This window comes from Calypte anna, chromosome 6, assembly GCF_003957555.1.
Source record: "Calypte anna isolate BGI_N300 chromosome 6, bCalAnn1_v1.p, whole genome shotgun sequence".
Classification (NCBI taxonomy): Eukaryota; Metazoa; Chordata; class Aves; order Apodiformes; family Trochilidae; genus Calypte; species Calypte anna.
Window position 1 is genome coordinate 12,358,481 of NC_044252.1, and position 15,379 is coordinate 12,373,859.

General features: G+C 43.3%; 1 protein-coding gene across 1 annotated transcript; it reads left to right on the plus strand.

Moving 5' to 3' along the window:
• Positions 1 to 1,105: 1,105 nt before the first annotated feature.
• Positions 1,106 to 15,183, plus strand: LOC103531985 (nucleolar RNA helicase 2). The gene is made up of 15 exons (XM_030453461.1): positions 1,106 to 1,366; positions 1,568 to 1,858; positions 3,301 to 3,376; positions 4,529 to 4,707; positions 5,857 to 5,974; positions 6,955 to 7,140; positions 8,468 to 8,613; positions 8,873 to 9,022; positions 9,817 to 9,978; positions 10,560 to 10,679; positions 11,129 to 11,202; positions 12,227 to 12,386; positions 13,227 to 13,361; positions 14,075 to 14,119; positions 14,926 to 15,183. The coding sequence occupies exons 1-15, from the start codon at positions 1,286 to 1,288 to the stop codon at positions 15,118 to 15,120; spliced, it is 2,118 nt and encodes a 705-aa protein (XP_030309321.1). The 5' UTR covers positions 1,106 to 1,285; the 3' UTR covers positions 15,121 to 15,183.
• Positions 15,184 to 15,379: the final 196 nt, after the last annotated feature.

Below are 15,379 nucleotides of genomic sequence, written 5' to 3' on the forward strand. Positions count from 1 at the left end.
TTTCTGTTGGAAAAGCCATTAAGATGATCAAGTCCAACTGTTAACCCAGCACTGCCACATTCACTGCTCAACCATGTGCCTCGGCACCACCTCTATGCAGCTTTTAAATCCTTACATGGATGCTGACTCCACCACTGCCCTGGGCAAGCCTGTTCTGGTGCCTGGCAGCTCTTCTGGTGAAAAAAATTGTTCTTAGTATCCAATCTAAACCTGTACTGACAAAACTTGAGACTGTTTCCTCAACTATTGTTTGCTACCAGGAGAAGAGATTGACCTTTCAGGGAATTGTAGAGTGCAACCCGGGCTCCCTTTAGCCTCCTTTTCTCCACTCTTCGGGCCTGGCCATCCAGACAGTTTTTACCCAGTGAAGAGTGCATCTGTCCAAAGCATGAGCAGTTTCTCCAGAAAAAAAGCTGTAGGAAATGGCATCAAAGGCGGTAGCAAAGTCTCAGTAGGGACAACACCGTTTCTCTCTCATCGACTAATCAAGTCACTTTGCCACAGAAGGAGATCAGGTCTGTCAAGCAGGATCTGCCTTTCATCAGCCCATGCCAACCCAACAGCCGGGCTGCCGGGCTCATCACCTTCCCGGCACCGAGGTCAGGCTGGCGGGACCGCAGTTCGCCGGATCGTCCTTCCAGCCCCCCTTGTAGCTGGGAGTCACAGTCGCTCACCTCCCGGCAACAGGGACCTCCCCGGTTAGCCAGGGCTGCTGACAGACGCTGTGAAGTGACAGAGGCGGCACGTTCCAGCATGGCTCCATATGGTGCCGTGCCGGTACAGCTGAGAGGGACGCAGCATCCCGCCTGACGGCGTTTGAAGCGCAGCCGCGGGAGCCCCATGAGGGGAGTAGGAGGCGGCGCCAAAGCCAGGACCAGCGCACGGCGCCACGGACGCGGGGGAAGCCGGAGGAAGGGACCGACGGGGCAGAGCCAGCGGAAGGGGCGGGTTGGGTCGGGCTGCGCTGGGCCGGCCTCGGCCAGGGTCGCAGCGGCTTCATGGGCGGCGTGTGGGGCGCGCGGCTCGGCTTGGCTTCCCCGCGGCCCGGGCGGCGGCGGCCCCGGTCACCGATCGGCGGCGGCTGGGCTGGCTGTGCGGCGGCGGGGCGGGCCCGCTGCTGCTGCTGGCGGCTGGGGCTCTGCCCCGCGTCCCGTCCCGCCCGCCGGCTGCTCTGAGCTCAGCGCTTCACTTCCTGCGCGCTGGGGCGGGGCGAGGATCCGGGGGTCTCCTCTGCGAGACGAGCTGTAGGGGTACTGCGCACTTCTCCGGGGAGCAGCCCGACGCCATGCCCGACGCCAGCCCCGCTGAGCCGCAAGCGCCGGCGGGCACCGAGTTGCTTCGCCACGGGCGCCGGAGGAAGACGAAGGTGGGAACGGGAGCGGGCGGCCGGGCCCCACGTGCCGCGCGGGGGCGGCCATTTTGTGCGGGTCGGCCTGGACCCGCCGCGGGATCGGAGGGTGGGGGAGGCGGGGGAACCCCGGCGTGGGGCTTCAGGCCTTAAAGTCGGATAAAGGCGGGGGAGGCCTTGTAACACTCTCCCCTTGTAACACTCTCGTTCCTTCGGCAGGAGGAGACTCAGGAGAAGAAGCTAAAAAGGCCGGAGAAAGTGAAGCGGCGCGGTAATGGCGAGGGCGAGCAGGCCCAGCCCGAGAGCGAGCTGGGCGACGGTGAACTTGAGCCTCCGCTGTCCAAGAAGACAAAAAGAACCAGGGAGGAGAGCAGTGGCCTGGCTGAAGAGAGCAGCGTCTCTGAGCACACGGTGGAAGCATCCTCTGCCGTAAGCAACGGCGTGACATCCCTGGCAGCCCGGAGCGCGTCCGACGACGCGGCTGATGGAGAACAGGACAGCGATGCGGAGGTAGCGTGATGCTCTGTCTGCAGAGCCCTTGTCAGGCTGAATTAAAGTCCTACTGGTAATGAGTGGGCTTAACGACTCCTGTTGGGTGCTGTGTGGGAGCTTGGTCTGTGGCAGTGTCAAGTTGCTGTCGTAGGCAGCATTTGCTGCTGTTCCTATGGGATTTATAGCACTGAGGGGCACCCAGCATCACGTCCGGTTCCGCCCAAGCTCCAGGTGATTGAGTGAAGCTCGGCAGTGCATGCACCGACACGTGTTGGCTGTCTCTCCATGTGCTTTCCCCTCGTGGTGAATGCCAAACAGTCTGGAGCAAGTGCATCCTGCAGTGGAGGAGGCTGGCTGGGAGAAGGCACTTTCCCTTTGCTAGCTTGTCATAGTGTAGTAACTTGTTCTGAGTCCTCCCTATTGCCTAATCAGGCACAGTCCCAGAAATGTTCACTGCTCTGTACTGTGAGAGTGCTTTCTCTGCTGGCTGGCCCTTTGAAGAAGTATTTGGCAAGGTGTCCTGTAAGGAAAGGGCAAGGTTATCCTCATTATTTTCCCCCTTATCCTCATTAATTCCCCCTTCTGGAGTTCTTGTTCATATTTCACCCTGGGCCACGCACATGCCTGATATTGGAACCCTCATTTTGTCTTCCTCTGCATAGGGCCTTCTGTTGGTGGTGTTCTTTCTTGTGTTTAAGGTGGGACTGTGAATCAAGAGAGTGTTTTTTTGTACATTGGGTGTAGTGATGTGATCACTTGGATCTTTGAATTAGAAGCTAAATTGTGAGGTTTAAGTGTTTACTGGTGTGCGAAGTTAAGAACCTGTTTCTGTGGTAAAGTGGGTAGGTGTGATTTAGAGGGCAATTCCTGCATTACACAGTGAACTGTGACACCTAGTACATTGTGCTGTGAAAATGTTTTCTAATTATTTCAGTGGACTTCAGTTGAGATTTTTAACAAGTAGTTTTCCTTTCCTGACTTGCCGAGCATGTGTGCATGATGTGATAAGTTCACAGTGGCAGGGCACTTTTTCCCTTTTGTTTGCCATATGCCTTTAAAAGGTGGTGTGGGTATATCTGAGTTAGAGGTGAGGTGGTAGTAGTCAAGGTTTTGAACAAGTTGTAGGTAAAAGTGCGAAGACCTTTGGGAGCTTTTACTCGAGGCTGATGTAAAACCAAGATTCACTTGTAGGAAATCTGTTGCATGGAGAGATGCAGACGGTGTCACTATATCTTGCCTTTTAATATGGGGTGTTTGTATTCTGTTTTGTCTTTTTATGCTGTGACGAGGTTTTTGTTTGTATAGTACCTGCATCACAAGGATTTTCTTTTACTTGAAACAGTAAGGAGATACCTGGTAAAATTATGGTGGTGAAGCAAATGCACAGCTTTTATTTTGTGCTTATGTAAGGTGTGTTATTTTCTCATCTCCTTTTTTTTTTCTTTGTTTTATCCTCTTAGGAGCTTACAGAAGAAGAAAAAGAAGGCAACTTCTCCAATTTTCCTCTCTCCCAAGACACCATCAACCTTCTCAAAGGTTAGTTAATGTGAAAAGAAATTCCTATAAATATTTTTCCAGAGTATAAGCCTTATTTTACCCATATAAGCAGAGGCAGAAAACATTGGTGAGTTCTCCTAAATTGACATTTATTGTGTGGTAAGAATACATATATGAACAGTAACTGTAGATTCAAATAATCTACTGTTACTAATAGGAGCAAAGTTTCTGTTTTGTTCAATTGCAGATCCCTTAAGGTGATTGTATTCTTCCATGGTGTGGTTATTACTAGATACACATTGTAGAGAAAGGCTTCTGTTATCATCATCATTCTGCTTGCTGTGTATCTACTTCATTTCCCATATCAGCTGTCACTTTTTAAATAAGTGTGATGGGTTTGTATGAGAACATTATTTGGCTTCTATGAACAGAATGTCTATGATTATTCTCATACTTCTGGGCATTTTCCTATCTCTTCCGAGTTAGCTTTGTTGGTGAGGTAATCTCTGTAGTGTTCTTGTCCTCTGTGTTGGGAACATGTGCAGTTCTTGTTCCTCAGACAAAATTGTCCATGTTCCTTTGTGTTTTCCTTGCTCAGAAGTTTTTGTTGGATGTATGGTTTCATTTCCATGGTGCAAAATCTTTCTGAAGCTTTAGAATGTTTAGAAACAAACAACTTAATCTCCTCTGTCACCTCAAAACCAAGCTATCACAAAATCTTGTGCTGTATCAGAAAAAAATATGTTTCTTTGTGGAGATGAAAGATACAGACTCCAATGCTGCTAGCAAGCAGTATTTTCTTGTTCATCTTTCCCATGACTTGGGGCCCATCAGCTCAAGGATGTTTCACTGAGAAGACACGTATACCACATTCTCTTTGTCGTCTTCCTTTATATTTCTTTGCTTTGTTTTTTTTCTTTGTCTCCAGTTGTCTTACAGCAAATATCACAAAGGCAGCTGTATTTTATTGTGGATACTCAGCTGTGTGTCTGTGGGGAATACTTTTTGATCTGGAGTAGGAGTAAAACCCAAGATGTGGTTTTCTTCCAAGTTGCATCTCCTGTTGTGTACAGGATTTGACATTCTGTGCCCTACATATTTGGGGTCATTATATAGCCTTCTGATTGTTTATTCATCGTGCAGTAGAATCAGTAGAGACTTTTAATGAAGTCTCTCTGGTTTATTTTACAGCTCGAGGTGTAAAGTACCTGTTCCCTGTGCAAGTGAAGACCTTTCAGCCCATATATGATGGTAAAGACCTAATTGCTCAAGCTCGAACAGGAACCGGGAAAACCTTTTCTTTTGCAATTCCACTGACTGAAAAGCTTCAGAGTGTCTCACAAGATGGGAGAAGAGGCCGTGCACCAAAAGTAACTCACTTAAGGGTTAACACCAAAACCTTAGAGTATGGCATTTTTCAGAATTGATTTTGTAGTTGCTTTGGGGACTTCTCTGGGATTTTTTTTTCTGCCCTTTATTGGTGTTTAAAATACTGAGCACTTTACTCAGCTTAGGAGCTACAGTGTGGCAGAAGTTTTTTGAGCATTGCTGTGGGAACAAGTTTTATGTTTTCACCTTTATTTGGGAGAATGGTGAGGGCACTGCAGAAGTAGCTAGTAGGCTTCCAGATCACTGTCCTCAGGAATTTATTGTGTGGCTTTGGGGTCAAATCCCCTTCTTCTTCTCAAGCAGTGGTTGAGTCAGTCTACCTTCACTGAGGTTGTTCCTCATTATAAATTCTGTGGTGAGAACTGACAGGTTATGTTTTTATATTCTTCTTTCATGTCTGGAGACTCCACTTAATGGATGTAAGTGATCTTTACATTTCTACTTATGCACAAGGTGGAATTAATAGCTAGATACCTGTGATATATTGCCACACGAATTAAATGTACATATTTATCATTAGACTGAAAAACTGTTAACAGTTTGCAGATTTGCTGCCTAAATAATTTTTGTTATTATTAGCTCTAAGGATGTTGCAAGTTTTAAAATCCTACTGTCTGAAAGATTTCTAGAGTAGAGTGCAGCTCTTTGTTTTGTTGTTTCATTTTTAAAGAAACTGAAGTGGGAAGGATAGATCCTGGAGGAAGGCGTGTAGGTGGAGAAGGAGGATATATGGCTAGAGTGCATTATATGGTTTATCTTTTAGGATTTTTTTGCTCCTAATTGTTTAGGGGCCATTCCTGGTGTTTTAGTGCCGAACTGCACCTTCATTGTCCTTGGTAATGTTATGACGTGTCTACATTATCTGGCATTAACTTAAGAAAAAAAATAGTTATGCATCTCTGTTACCTTATGATGCTTTGTCTTGTTTCTTCTTGATGGCTTTGAGGCTGTGTTGTGTAGGCTCCAGGTGGCAGGAAATATTGCTGGGATGGTGGGGAGCTGTGAACATCTCTGCAACAAGTGTAGGATAAGAATGAGAGTACAAGCTGTTTGACATGAAGTAACCCTGTTTCTTCTAGCACCTTCTCTCAAACACAGCTTACATTTTTGTCTCTTTTCACTCCCTTCAGGTGCTGGTTCTTGTTCCAACCAGGGAACTAGCCACTCAGGTAGCCAGAGACTTCAAGAATCTCACCAGGAAACTGTCAGTGGCTTGCTTTTATGGAGGAACTCCATATAAAGAACAGCGTAAGTAAATGCTGAGGAGTTACTCCTGGATTGGAGTTGACTATCTCCAAGTTCATTCCATAAATAGAACTCCCACTGCCCTCCTTCCCCTCTAGTTAGGAACCATGACAGTGCTTTCAAAGAGATCATGCAGCCTGGGTTGAATTATGGAGAGTTGTAGGGAGGTGGGTGTTGGCCTCTTCTCTCAAGTGAATAAATGGTAGGACTACAGGAAATGGTCTGAAGTTACACCAGGTTTAGATGTTAGGAATAATTTCTTCACTGAGTCATAAGGCACTGGAACAGATAGCCCAGGGAGGTGGTGGAATTGACATCCCCAGAAGTATTTAAAAGTTTGTAGGTGAGGCACTTGAGGATATGCTCTAGTGGGCATGTTGATACAGATACTGATAAGGATATTTTATTTTCTTTATCTGGGGGGCAGGAGGGATGTTGGCAGTTGGATGTGGTGATTTTAGAGATCTTTTCCAACCATGATAGTTCTGTGATTTTAGAAATTTTTATTTAAAAGGGTAGATCTGGCAAGTGATTAGTTCTTTTAGTTTCTTCTTTGTTGTGTGTTTGTGGGGGTTTTTCTGTGTGGACTTGCACTGGGACATCCAAGGGAAAGAGAGCTGTGTATGTGTCTCTGTCTGTCTCCAGAGGTAGCTGTGAAAAAGAATTTAACTGAAAAACTAAAGCATTTTCCTGTAATAAAGCTCTGGAGTTTTCTAATGCAAGATCATTAGAAATTGTTGTGTTTTACTGTAACTTTACCTGTGGTGTAGCTGGTATTTTAGCTGATACTCCTGACAGAGCAACTCAGACCCCACTATGCTTGTTAGTTACCTGGACTGGACATAGTACTTTATGTGGTGATGAAAGTGAAGGGCAGTAGCTTTTTAGTTTTAAAACTAGAAGTATTGCTGTGTACTGGTAACTTTTAACCTTGTTGTGTCTTAGTGTTCTGACACTGTCATTGTTTTTCTCTTTTCTTCCAGTTGATCTCCTTAAAAGTGGCATTGATATTCTAGTGGGAACTCCTGGACGAATTAAAGACCATGTTCAGAACAGCAAGCTGGACCTTTCCAGTGTGAAGCATGTTGTTTTGGATGAAGTTGATCACATGTTAGACATGGGCTTTGCTGAACAAGTGGAAGAAATCTTAGGATCTGCTTACAAAAAAGGTAAATTCTGACATCAGGAGAAGTATAGGAGACAGTGCAGAAAAAACAGTTTGAAAACTGCTGGTGCACGCTCCATTTGACTTTTTTGTGCAGTGCTAGTATCAGAGCACAGATAAAAGGCTAGGGTAGAGTTGGAAAATGTTCAAAGTAAAGTAACAGGTGGGTAAAGGCTTGAAGTGGCATCTCTGAAAGGAGGGGGGGAAAAAAGGCTAAAAAGTAAAAAACACAACCTAGATTTTCCCGAGAGGGCTGGCAGCGTTAGGGTTTTGATATGTCTGTACACTTGTCATGACAGAAGGTAGACAACTAGAGAGTATTTGCTCTTCTGATGTAATGGGCACTTAGTGGAGCCACCAGGAAGCAGGTACAGAGCAGAAGATGGTTATTTTAGTAGTGTGAAATTCCTTGTCACATGCCAAAAGTTTTGACAAGTGACTTGATGAATTACTAGAAGTAGAAATATAAAGAGGGTGTCAGTTCTGGCTCTGGAAGTCAGAAAAGCTGATTGCTGATAGATTTTCTTAATAAACGTCTTAAACTGCACTTGACTACTGTTGGAGAGGGTATGTGAACTTCATGGGTCTTAGGTTTGATCCAGTACGGGCACTGTTATTTTTGATTTTTACATTCTCCCCATTTCTGCAGTTGGTATTTGTCCTCCTGACAATAAAAAAGTAGAAGCTTTTAAAGAAGAAAATCTATATAGGTTTTGAAAGAGTTGTCATAATTATTCAATCTTAAAAGTTTTCTTCATAACTGTAAAAAACATTGTAGGGGATAATAAGCATTCTTTTGCAATGTGTGTTTCTTTCTGTCTGATGCTGTGGAGCTATGAAGGTAGGTTAAGCTTTTTCAAGGTACTGTTTGTTAAACTCTTCTTCCTGCAGCAGTCTATGTTGCATTATTTTTCCTCACTCTAATCTGCAGTGTTTTTAGCCTGACATTTTTCCTTTGCACATAGCCATAATGTTCACAGCTAGTTACTACTGGAATGCCAGGCAAGGAGGGATTGAGAAAGGTTCTTTAAATTATGTGGGAGGACTTCAGGCTTGGTGTAAACCATGTTTAGTGAACAATCTATAAATGTGTCTTGCATTTCTTCTCAGGCAAGATGAAGTATTCAGTTTTGTATGGGTAAAATTGTGTAATTTTGCCCTTGGTATCTAAAGGGTATTAAAAATGTTTTCATTGCTTCTTAGTTTTCTTCTCATACCTGACTCTTGTACATACAAACCTCTCAATTTGAGAGCAGCTCTGTTGCTTTTTTATCAGTATTTAAATTTCAGAGTCTATTATGATGACTGAAATTGGTGGCCTTTCCTTCCAGATTCTGAGAACAATCCCCAAACACTGCTATTTTCTGCAACTTGTCCACGATGGGTATATGATGTAGCAAAAAAATACATGAAAACTGAATATGAACAGATTGATCTGATTGGAAAGAAGACTCAAAGAACTGCCACGACTGTGGAAGTGAGTGATTCTGTTGCAGAGCAGGGCAGGTCCCCAGAACGCATGGTCTGGAAGAGATGGGTTCTGCACTGATTTGACAAATGGGAGGTCTGGAGTGACTTTTGACATGATTGACACAAAGTTTTTAAGCACAGCTTTTCAGTTTTTTGCCAGTAGTTTGCAAACTTTAAAAATCTCATAATTCTTTCTGTGTTGATGTCTATCTGTCCTGTGTGTGTCTTAGATTTGACATAGATGCTTCTGTTTCCTTCCCAACCAGCACTTGGCTATCCAGTGCCGCTCATCCCAGAGAGCAGGAGTCCTTGGGGACATCATTCAAGTCTACAGTGGCAGCCGTGGGAGAACCATTGTCTTTTGTGAGACCAAAAAGGAAGCAAATGAACTGGCTATGAATGCTTCACTCAAACAGGTACTGGGATCTGCAGGGAGAGCAGCAGTTGGGATATTCAGGGGCTGACTGCCCTGAAGTAAATAGAGGCTTGGAACTGTGTGGATGGAAGTGTTTCTGTGGGTGGATTTAAGACTTTGGTTTCTAAAAGCAGAGCTCTGCAGTTAAAATATCCTCGTGGCTGGCAGAAAGAATTTATTCCTTTAGTGTTAAAATCATGCAGAACAGGATCAAGGGAAAATAGTCAGCTTATGCTGAATAATCAGGAAATAGTAATAGTGGTAATAAACAGGAACTAGTATAGTGCACTTAACCCATCTCACACTAGTGTGCTTTTCAGCTTCCCATCTCTTAATGACATTTATCCTTTGAACAGTCAGGATTCAGGAAAATCCAACTAATATGATAGAATAGAATGTTTTGTTGTCCTTAGAAAGTTGTTTAATAGTTTCTTCAGAATTTAGGTGAAGGTGAACTATTGGTCAGGTTTTCTATGCTTGCTTGGATTATCCTTTTTTTGTGGGGAAAGGTACTGGATTTTAATTTATTTTTTTAAGAGAAAATCCTGTTTGTTACAAAACTCTAATTTATGGAGAAAGAACAGTAGTGGGAATACATAGTTTACCTGGTATTTGATAAATGTCAGAGGAGGATCAAACCACAAAGTTAGGATGCTTTATATTCCTTTGGCATCAGCTGTGTACTTATTTTCTGTTGCTCTTCACAGTATTTTGAGTTTTATAATTCAAAAATTGTACATACTGGAGCCTAGATTCCCCTGTTAAATGACACGTTAATGGTTTGTTTCATGACAGGATGCCCAATCATTGCATGGTGACATTCCACAGAAACAGAGAGAAATTACTTTGAAAGGCTTTAGAAATGGTGTGTTTGAAGTTCTGATTGCAACAAATGTAGCTGCCCGTGGTCTGGATATTCCTGAAGTTGACCTCGTTATACAGTGCTCACCACCAAAAGTAAGTCATTAGGGGAAACTAAAGAGGCTTTTTTTTTGGTTGGTTGGTTTTTTAGACGGCACAATGGGTTTTTTCCTCTAGCTTCACCAGAGTTAAGTCCTGATTCACAAATGAAGTGGCTTTTTTGTAAATACAGGCCTAGAATTTCCTAGTTAAGCTCCTATATTTTGAGTTTTGATTAAAGATGATGGGTTTTAGTTACTCTGGGAAGTTGTAAGACAGCTTTTGATGTTGTTTCAATGATTTCTGAATCAGTTCCAAGTGTCACTGCATTTTCATAACAATTCTAAAATATTCCTGCTGCTTTTTTGTTCTTTTGAAACTCTGGTGAAGCTTTTCTTTTTTAATAAAAGCCCTTATGTCAGTAGTGTTTGTTAAGCTTCAGGCAGCATACCTTGGGCAGGGTGCCGTTTGCAAACCCAAGTAGTTTGTGTGTAGTTACAAGTTTATGTATAGACACATAATGTACCACTCCTTAGGCTCTGAATTAGAATTTAGGTTGTATTTTCTTTCTTTCACAATGTATGAATGTCAGCAGTTGAAATGTCATTAATTTCTCATGTTAATCTGAATTCTTTAAGGATGTTGATTCCTATATCCATCGCTCTGGCCGGACGGGTCGAGCTGGCCGGACTGGGGTTTGCATTTGTTTATTTCAAAGAAGAGAAGAAGATCTTCTGAAACAAGTTGAGCACAAAGCGGTGAGTTATACCTCAGACTGAAATTAGGTCCTGAAAAGACTCTGCTGCTCTGGCCTCTGTAGTTACGTGCTGCTGATGAGTCCTGTTTGGGTGTCCCACAGTCTAAAATGTTGCTATTTGGTAAGCCTTTGTAGATGCTTTTGTATAAACCTGTTCTTAAGTCTCGTGAGTTTCCCCATGCTGGCAGTATTTGTTTGCTGTTAGCAGGCAGACTGACTGGAATACATGAAGGAGACCATGGTTTCATAATTTCCACGGTCTGCATGGAAATTGATGCAAAGTAGCCAATTTAAAGAGCTTTATTCTATCTTTCAAAGTAGCTTCAATTAAGTAAAGACTGTGTTGATGTTGTAAAGAGTGACTAGAGATGATGTTAATGTGGGTGACATAGGGTTGAGTTGCAGAGTGCTGAAAGCACCTTTAACTGTAATTTGTTTTCTTGATTTCAGGGGATTACATTTAAGCGTGTAGGTGTTCCCTCTGCTACAGAGGTAATTAAAGCTTCAAGTAATGATGCCAAAAAGTAAGTTTGTTTGCCTGTTACTAAAAGATGTCTAGAGATCTTGCCAACAACAATGCTGCTAATGTAGAGCTTTAAGGGATCAGACCTGCATGTGAGCATGTCTTTGCCTATGTGGTAGAAGTCAGATGGTTTCATAAGATATCAATAAACTTCTGTCTGCTTGAACATAGACCTTTTCACAGAACATAAGGTTCTTTTAAGTTCTTGCAAAAAGTAACTTCTGTTTAGTTTATCAGAAATCAACAGCAGAACAGGGAATTACTGTCTGAGGGGAAAGTATCATCTGCTCAGATGACTATGGTACCAGTGTCTAAAGTGCCATACTTAGCATAAAGAGGAGTTACTCTGCAGTAGTGAGGGTATTGTAGCCCCATCCCATGTTTCTTTGTATGGTTAAATTTATTCTTGGACATTTTGGTTTTTATTCCATACAGCTCTGTTTACATTTTATGCCCCATTGGTTCAAATTGCATTGGCAGAGATTATGATAATTACTGAGGGTTTGGCCAGTGTAAAAGAGGTAATGGGCAAGGTGTTGGTGTACTGGAAGTGTTGGTGTTGGAAGTATTGGTGTACTAAAGTAGCATTTAGAAAAGTTTCCCAGCTTGTTTTCACTGACTGTTCCAGAAATAAATTTCATCAGCTTGCACTGAGAGCAAGGAATATCAGCCCAGCAGTGGCATTGTAGTGGTTCCCTTGTGAAGTGAAAGGAAGGGATTCTAGGGTTTGCTGGCAATGCTTTCTTGTGGATTCTTGGGTTAAGGTATTTTAGAGCCTTCCCTCCATGTTTTTATCAATGCTTTCAAATATGCTACATTGTATATCTTTCGAGTGGCTTGACTGACTGAACGGAGAAGGTGGGTGTTTAGCATGCTGAAGGTGTCCAGTGAAATGAGTGGTACTGAAGTATGATAGCAAAGGCTTGTAGAGATGATTTGATAACCTTGAAAGCTGTCTGAAATCTGTCTTAACCACTTCACTCTGGCCTTTATTGATCTCTTAAACTTTCATTGTCACAATACAGGTTGTTGGAGGACATTCCTCCTTCTGCAGTAGCTTACTTCAGGAAATCTGCTCAAGAGCTCATAGATGAAAAAGGGGCAGTTGATGCCCTGGCTGCAGCTCTGGCCCATATTTCGGGGGCCGCGTACATACAGCAGCGTTCCCTGCTCAACTCAACTGCGGTAAATAATGCTGTACCTCTGTAACAGGGATGGATCAATTGATTGCCTGCCTCTGGTCCAAGTGTGGCATCTCCTTGGGCTCTTTCAGTAGGGTTTCTGAATAGCTGTTATCCTCAGCTTCTTGTTTGTTTTTTGTTCCTTAACTAGAAGCAACTCTCACTGGCACTCTGCATGAACCCAGAGGACCTCTAAGTCAGTTACTCAATTTTCTTGTAATGAAAGTTAAAAAAAATTCTCCAGAGATTTAAGTGACAGAAAGCTTAAAACTCTAGGACAGTTGAACTTATGACACATTGCCAACTAACAGAAAGTTTCCTGCTATTGTAGTTTTCCCTACCCAGGAAACTTTTACATTTCTATAATGTTTCAAGTAAGTCTAGCATGGGATTACCTGCTTTCAGAAAAATCTTGACAGAAGTGCGGCCCTTCCTTTTTATGATGCATTTTGAGAGAACTTGGTCCAGTCTGTTATGTGGTAACACAATTTTTGAAATAGCATGTCACAGGACTGGGCTGCTTTTATCAGGGTATTTTTTATCCCTTTTCTAGCAGTAACTTTATGTATGTATTGAATAAATGTGTCTCTGCTTCTGGCTGAAATAAAGAAATCCTCTTGGCCTTTATATGTCAATGGCCAATCGCAGGTTAGATGGGTGCATTCATCTTAGGAGGCTTTTAGTTCCTTCACTTTTGGTAAATTGGCTTCTTAGAATTAAACACTACATTACAATAACCTTAAGGTATAGATAGCATTAAGGTATAATATAGTTCATTAGTTAATGAGAAACAGGCTGTCCACCCAAGTTTAGTTTTGTAAATGTTTTTCTCTGTTTGCTGAAGGGCTATGTGACCATGGTGTTAAAGTGTTCAATAGAGATGCGCAGCATGAGCTATGCCTGGCGAGGACTGAAAGAGCAGCTTGGTGAGGAAGTGGATGCCAAAATATCTGCAATGCGTCTCCTCAAGGGGAAGATGGTAAGATGGCCCAACCCTGGGGAGGGGAGACAGGTGTATGTGTGTGTGAATGTGTCTGGCCAGTTTTGTAGTGAGTGAGGCAGGAGTTCTAAGCACCAGCATTAGCAACACTAATGCTAGTTCCACCAGCATTGTAGCTAGTGGAATGTTTTCAAAGACTCTTGAAATCAGACGTAGCTCCTAAATTATTAGGGAGGAATTCTCTCCTAAAAAAAATGCAAAACCAAAAAAGCATCAGAAATATGTACGTAGTGTGAGTGGTTCTTGTGACCTCTGTTCTTTCACTGTGAACTCCTGCTTACACAGAATATCACTGCATTGAAAACACAGCTGTGGAGTAGGGCAGTGACTGCCTGCCTGACCTGAGCAGTGTGGCATTCACCCATGAGCCTGGCTCCTGACTTGTCTAGCACTTGTTTTTTCAGCAAGTGTGCTCTTGACAGATGATACCTGTTTTTCTTTCAAGCAGGCTGATTGCAGGCAATGCTGCTGTCAGTACAGAGCATTTGAGTCTGCATATTATTTTGGGCTTTTGTGTTTTAACTGTTTTTTACTTCAGCTTATAGAAAGCTGCCCCCAGAAGGCCATGCTTTCTGCCATTTCTGGTTTCTTCAGTTAGCATCTGTGAGCAATGCAGGTGCTGCCCTTCTGGAGCTGTTTGTCTCTGTTCTTGGATATATCTTTGGTAAGCAAATGCTTCTTTTCTGTTACAGGGAGTGTGCTTTGATATCCCTGCTGGTGAACTGAGTAACATACAGGTATGCTTTTTAGCCAGAATTATCTTTGGAACTTGGTGATTTGGAATTTGAAATACAGGATTGAATATAGGGTGGTTTGGGAGGATAAAGTTTTTGTTTTCATAAGGATCTTACATAGAAAACACAGTCATTGGAAAGATCACAGCACAGTTGTTACCCTGTCATGCCTCTTTCTCACTGAAGTTCTTACTGGATTACCTGGTTTTATCAAACAAAATCCTGTGCTCTTTGACTTTGGCTTTTGAATTCTCCAATATATTTGAGAGTTAACGAGTTTTCTGTCCACTCCCTCTTGGCCTTTTGAGATCACTCACCCTTTGTCACAGGACTGCAAGTTAAAGTACTTGAGAGGGGCCTACAGGAAAGCTGGGGAGTTTTTACAAGGGTTTGTAGTGAGAGGACAACGGGTAATGGTTTTAAACTAGAAAAAGGGAGATTAGGTTAGAGATGAGGAGGAAATCCTTCAGTGTGAGAGTGGTGAGACACTGGAACAGGTTGTCCAGGGAAGCTTTGGAAGCTCTATCCCTGGAAGCATTCAAGGCCAGGCTGGATGTGTCTCTGAGCAACCTAATCTAGTGAAAGGTGTCCCTGCCTACCCAGAGAGGGATTGGAACTGGATGATCTTTAAGGTCCCTTCCAGCTCTTAATCTTTCCATGATCAGATGATTCTAAGTTGCATCTCAAGAGAGATCTGCTACAGGTGGGATTTGTCTGGAAATGCTTCTGCATCCAGTGTTGCTTTTAATTATTTAGGGTGCCTTGGACCTGCAGGCATGTGAAGTCTCCTTACATTGCTCTTGTTTCAGGAGCAGTGGAGCGACACGAGGCGCTGGCAGCTGTCGGTGGCAAAGGAATTGCCTGAGCTGGAAGAGTACCCACAGGAAGCAGGACGAGGATTCTCCAGGTTTGGAAGTGGGAGGCAAAGCAATGGTGGCTTCAAGAGAAACAACTGGTTTAAGAATGGAAACCGAGGACATGATTTTAATGGGTCACTTGAGTAACTTGTGGCACAGATATGGGACTGAGCTGGTTTTTATCAGAAAGTAAAAGCCTGTTAGATGTTCCTCTTTGTCTTTATTCCTTGAAAGAGCGGCCCGTCCTGGATGATGGCTATAAATTACGTTTGCTGAAATGATGGATTTTTGAAGATTCTTCTTGCTCAGCAGACCCCCTGCTGCCATTTTCCTGCTGTTGAATGCACTATGCACATCAAAGTCATACAGTTTCACTGGCAGCTCAGTACTGTGGGAGATACGTGCT

Bases quoted from the DNA above. Each gene is read 5' to 3' on its own strand.
- LOC103531985 (XM_030453461.1), top strand. From the start codon at position 1,286: ATGCCCGACGCCAGCCCCGCTGAGCCGCAAGCGCCGGCGGGCACCGAG. The intron at 1,367-1,567 runs GTGGGAACGGGA...TTCCTTCGGCAG, and splicing joins GGCGCCGGAGGAAGACGAAG to GAGGAGACTCAGGAGAAGAA. The intron at 4,708-5,856 runs GTAACTCACTTA...CACTCCCTTCAG, and splicing joins GAAGAGGCCGTGCACCAAAA to GTGCTGGTTCTTGTTCCAAC.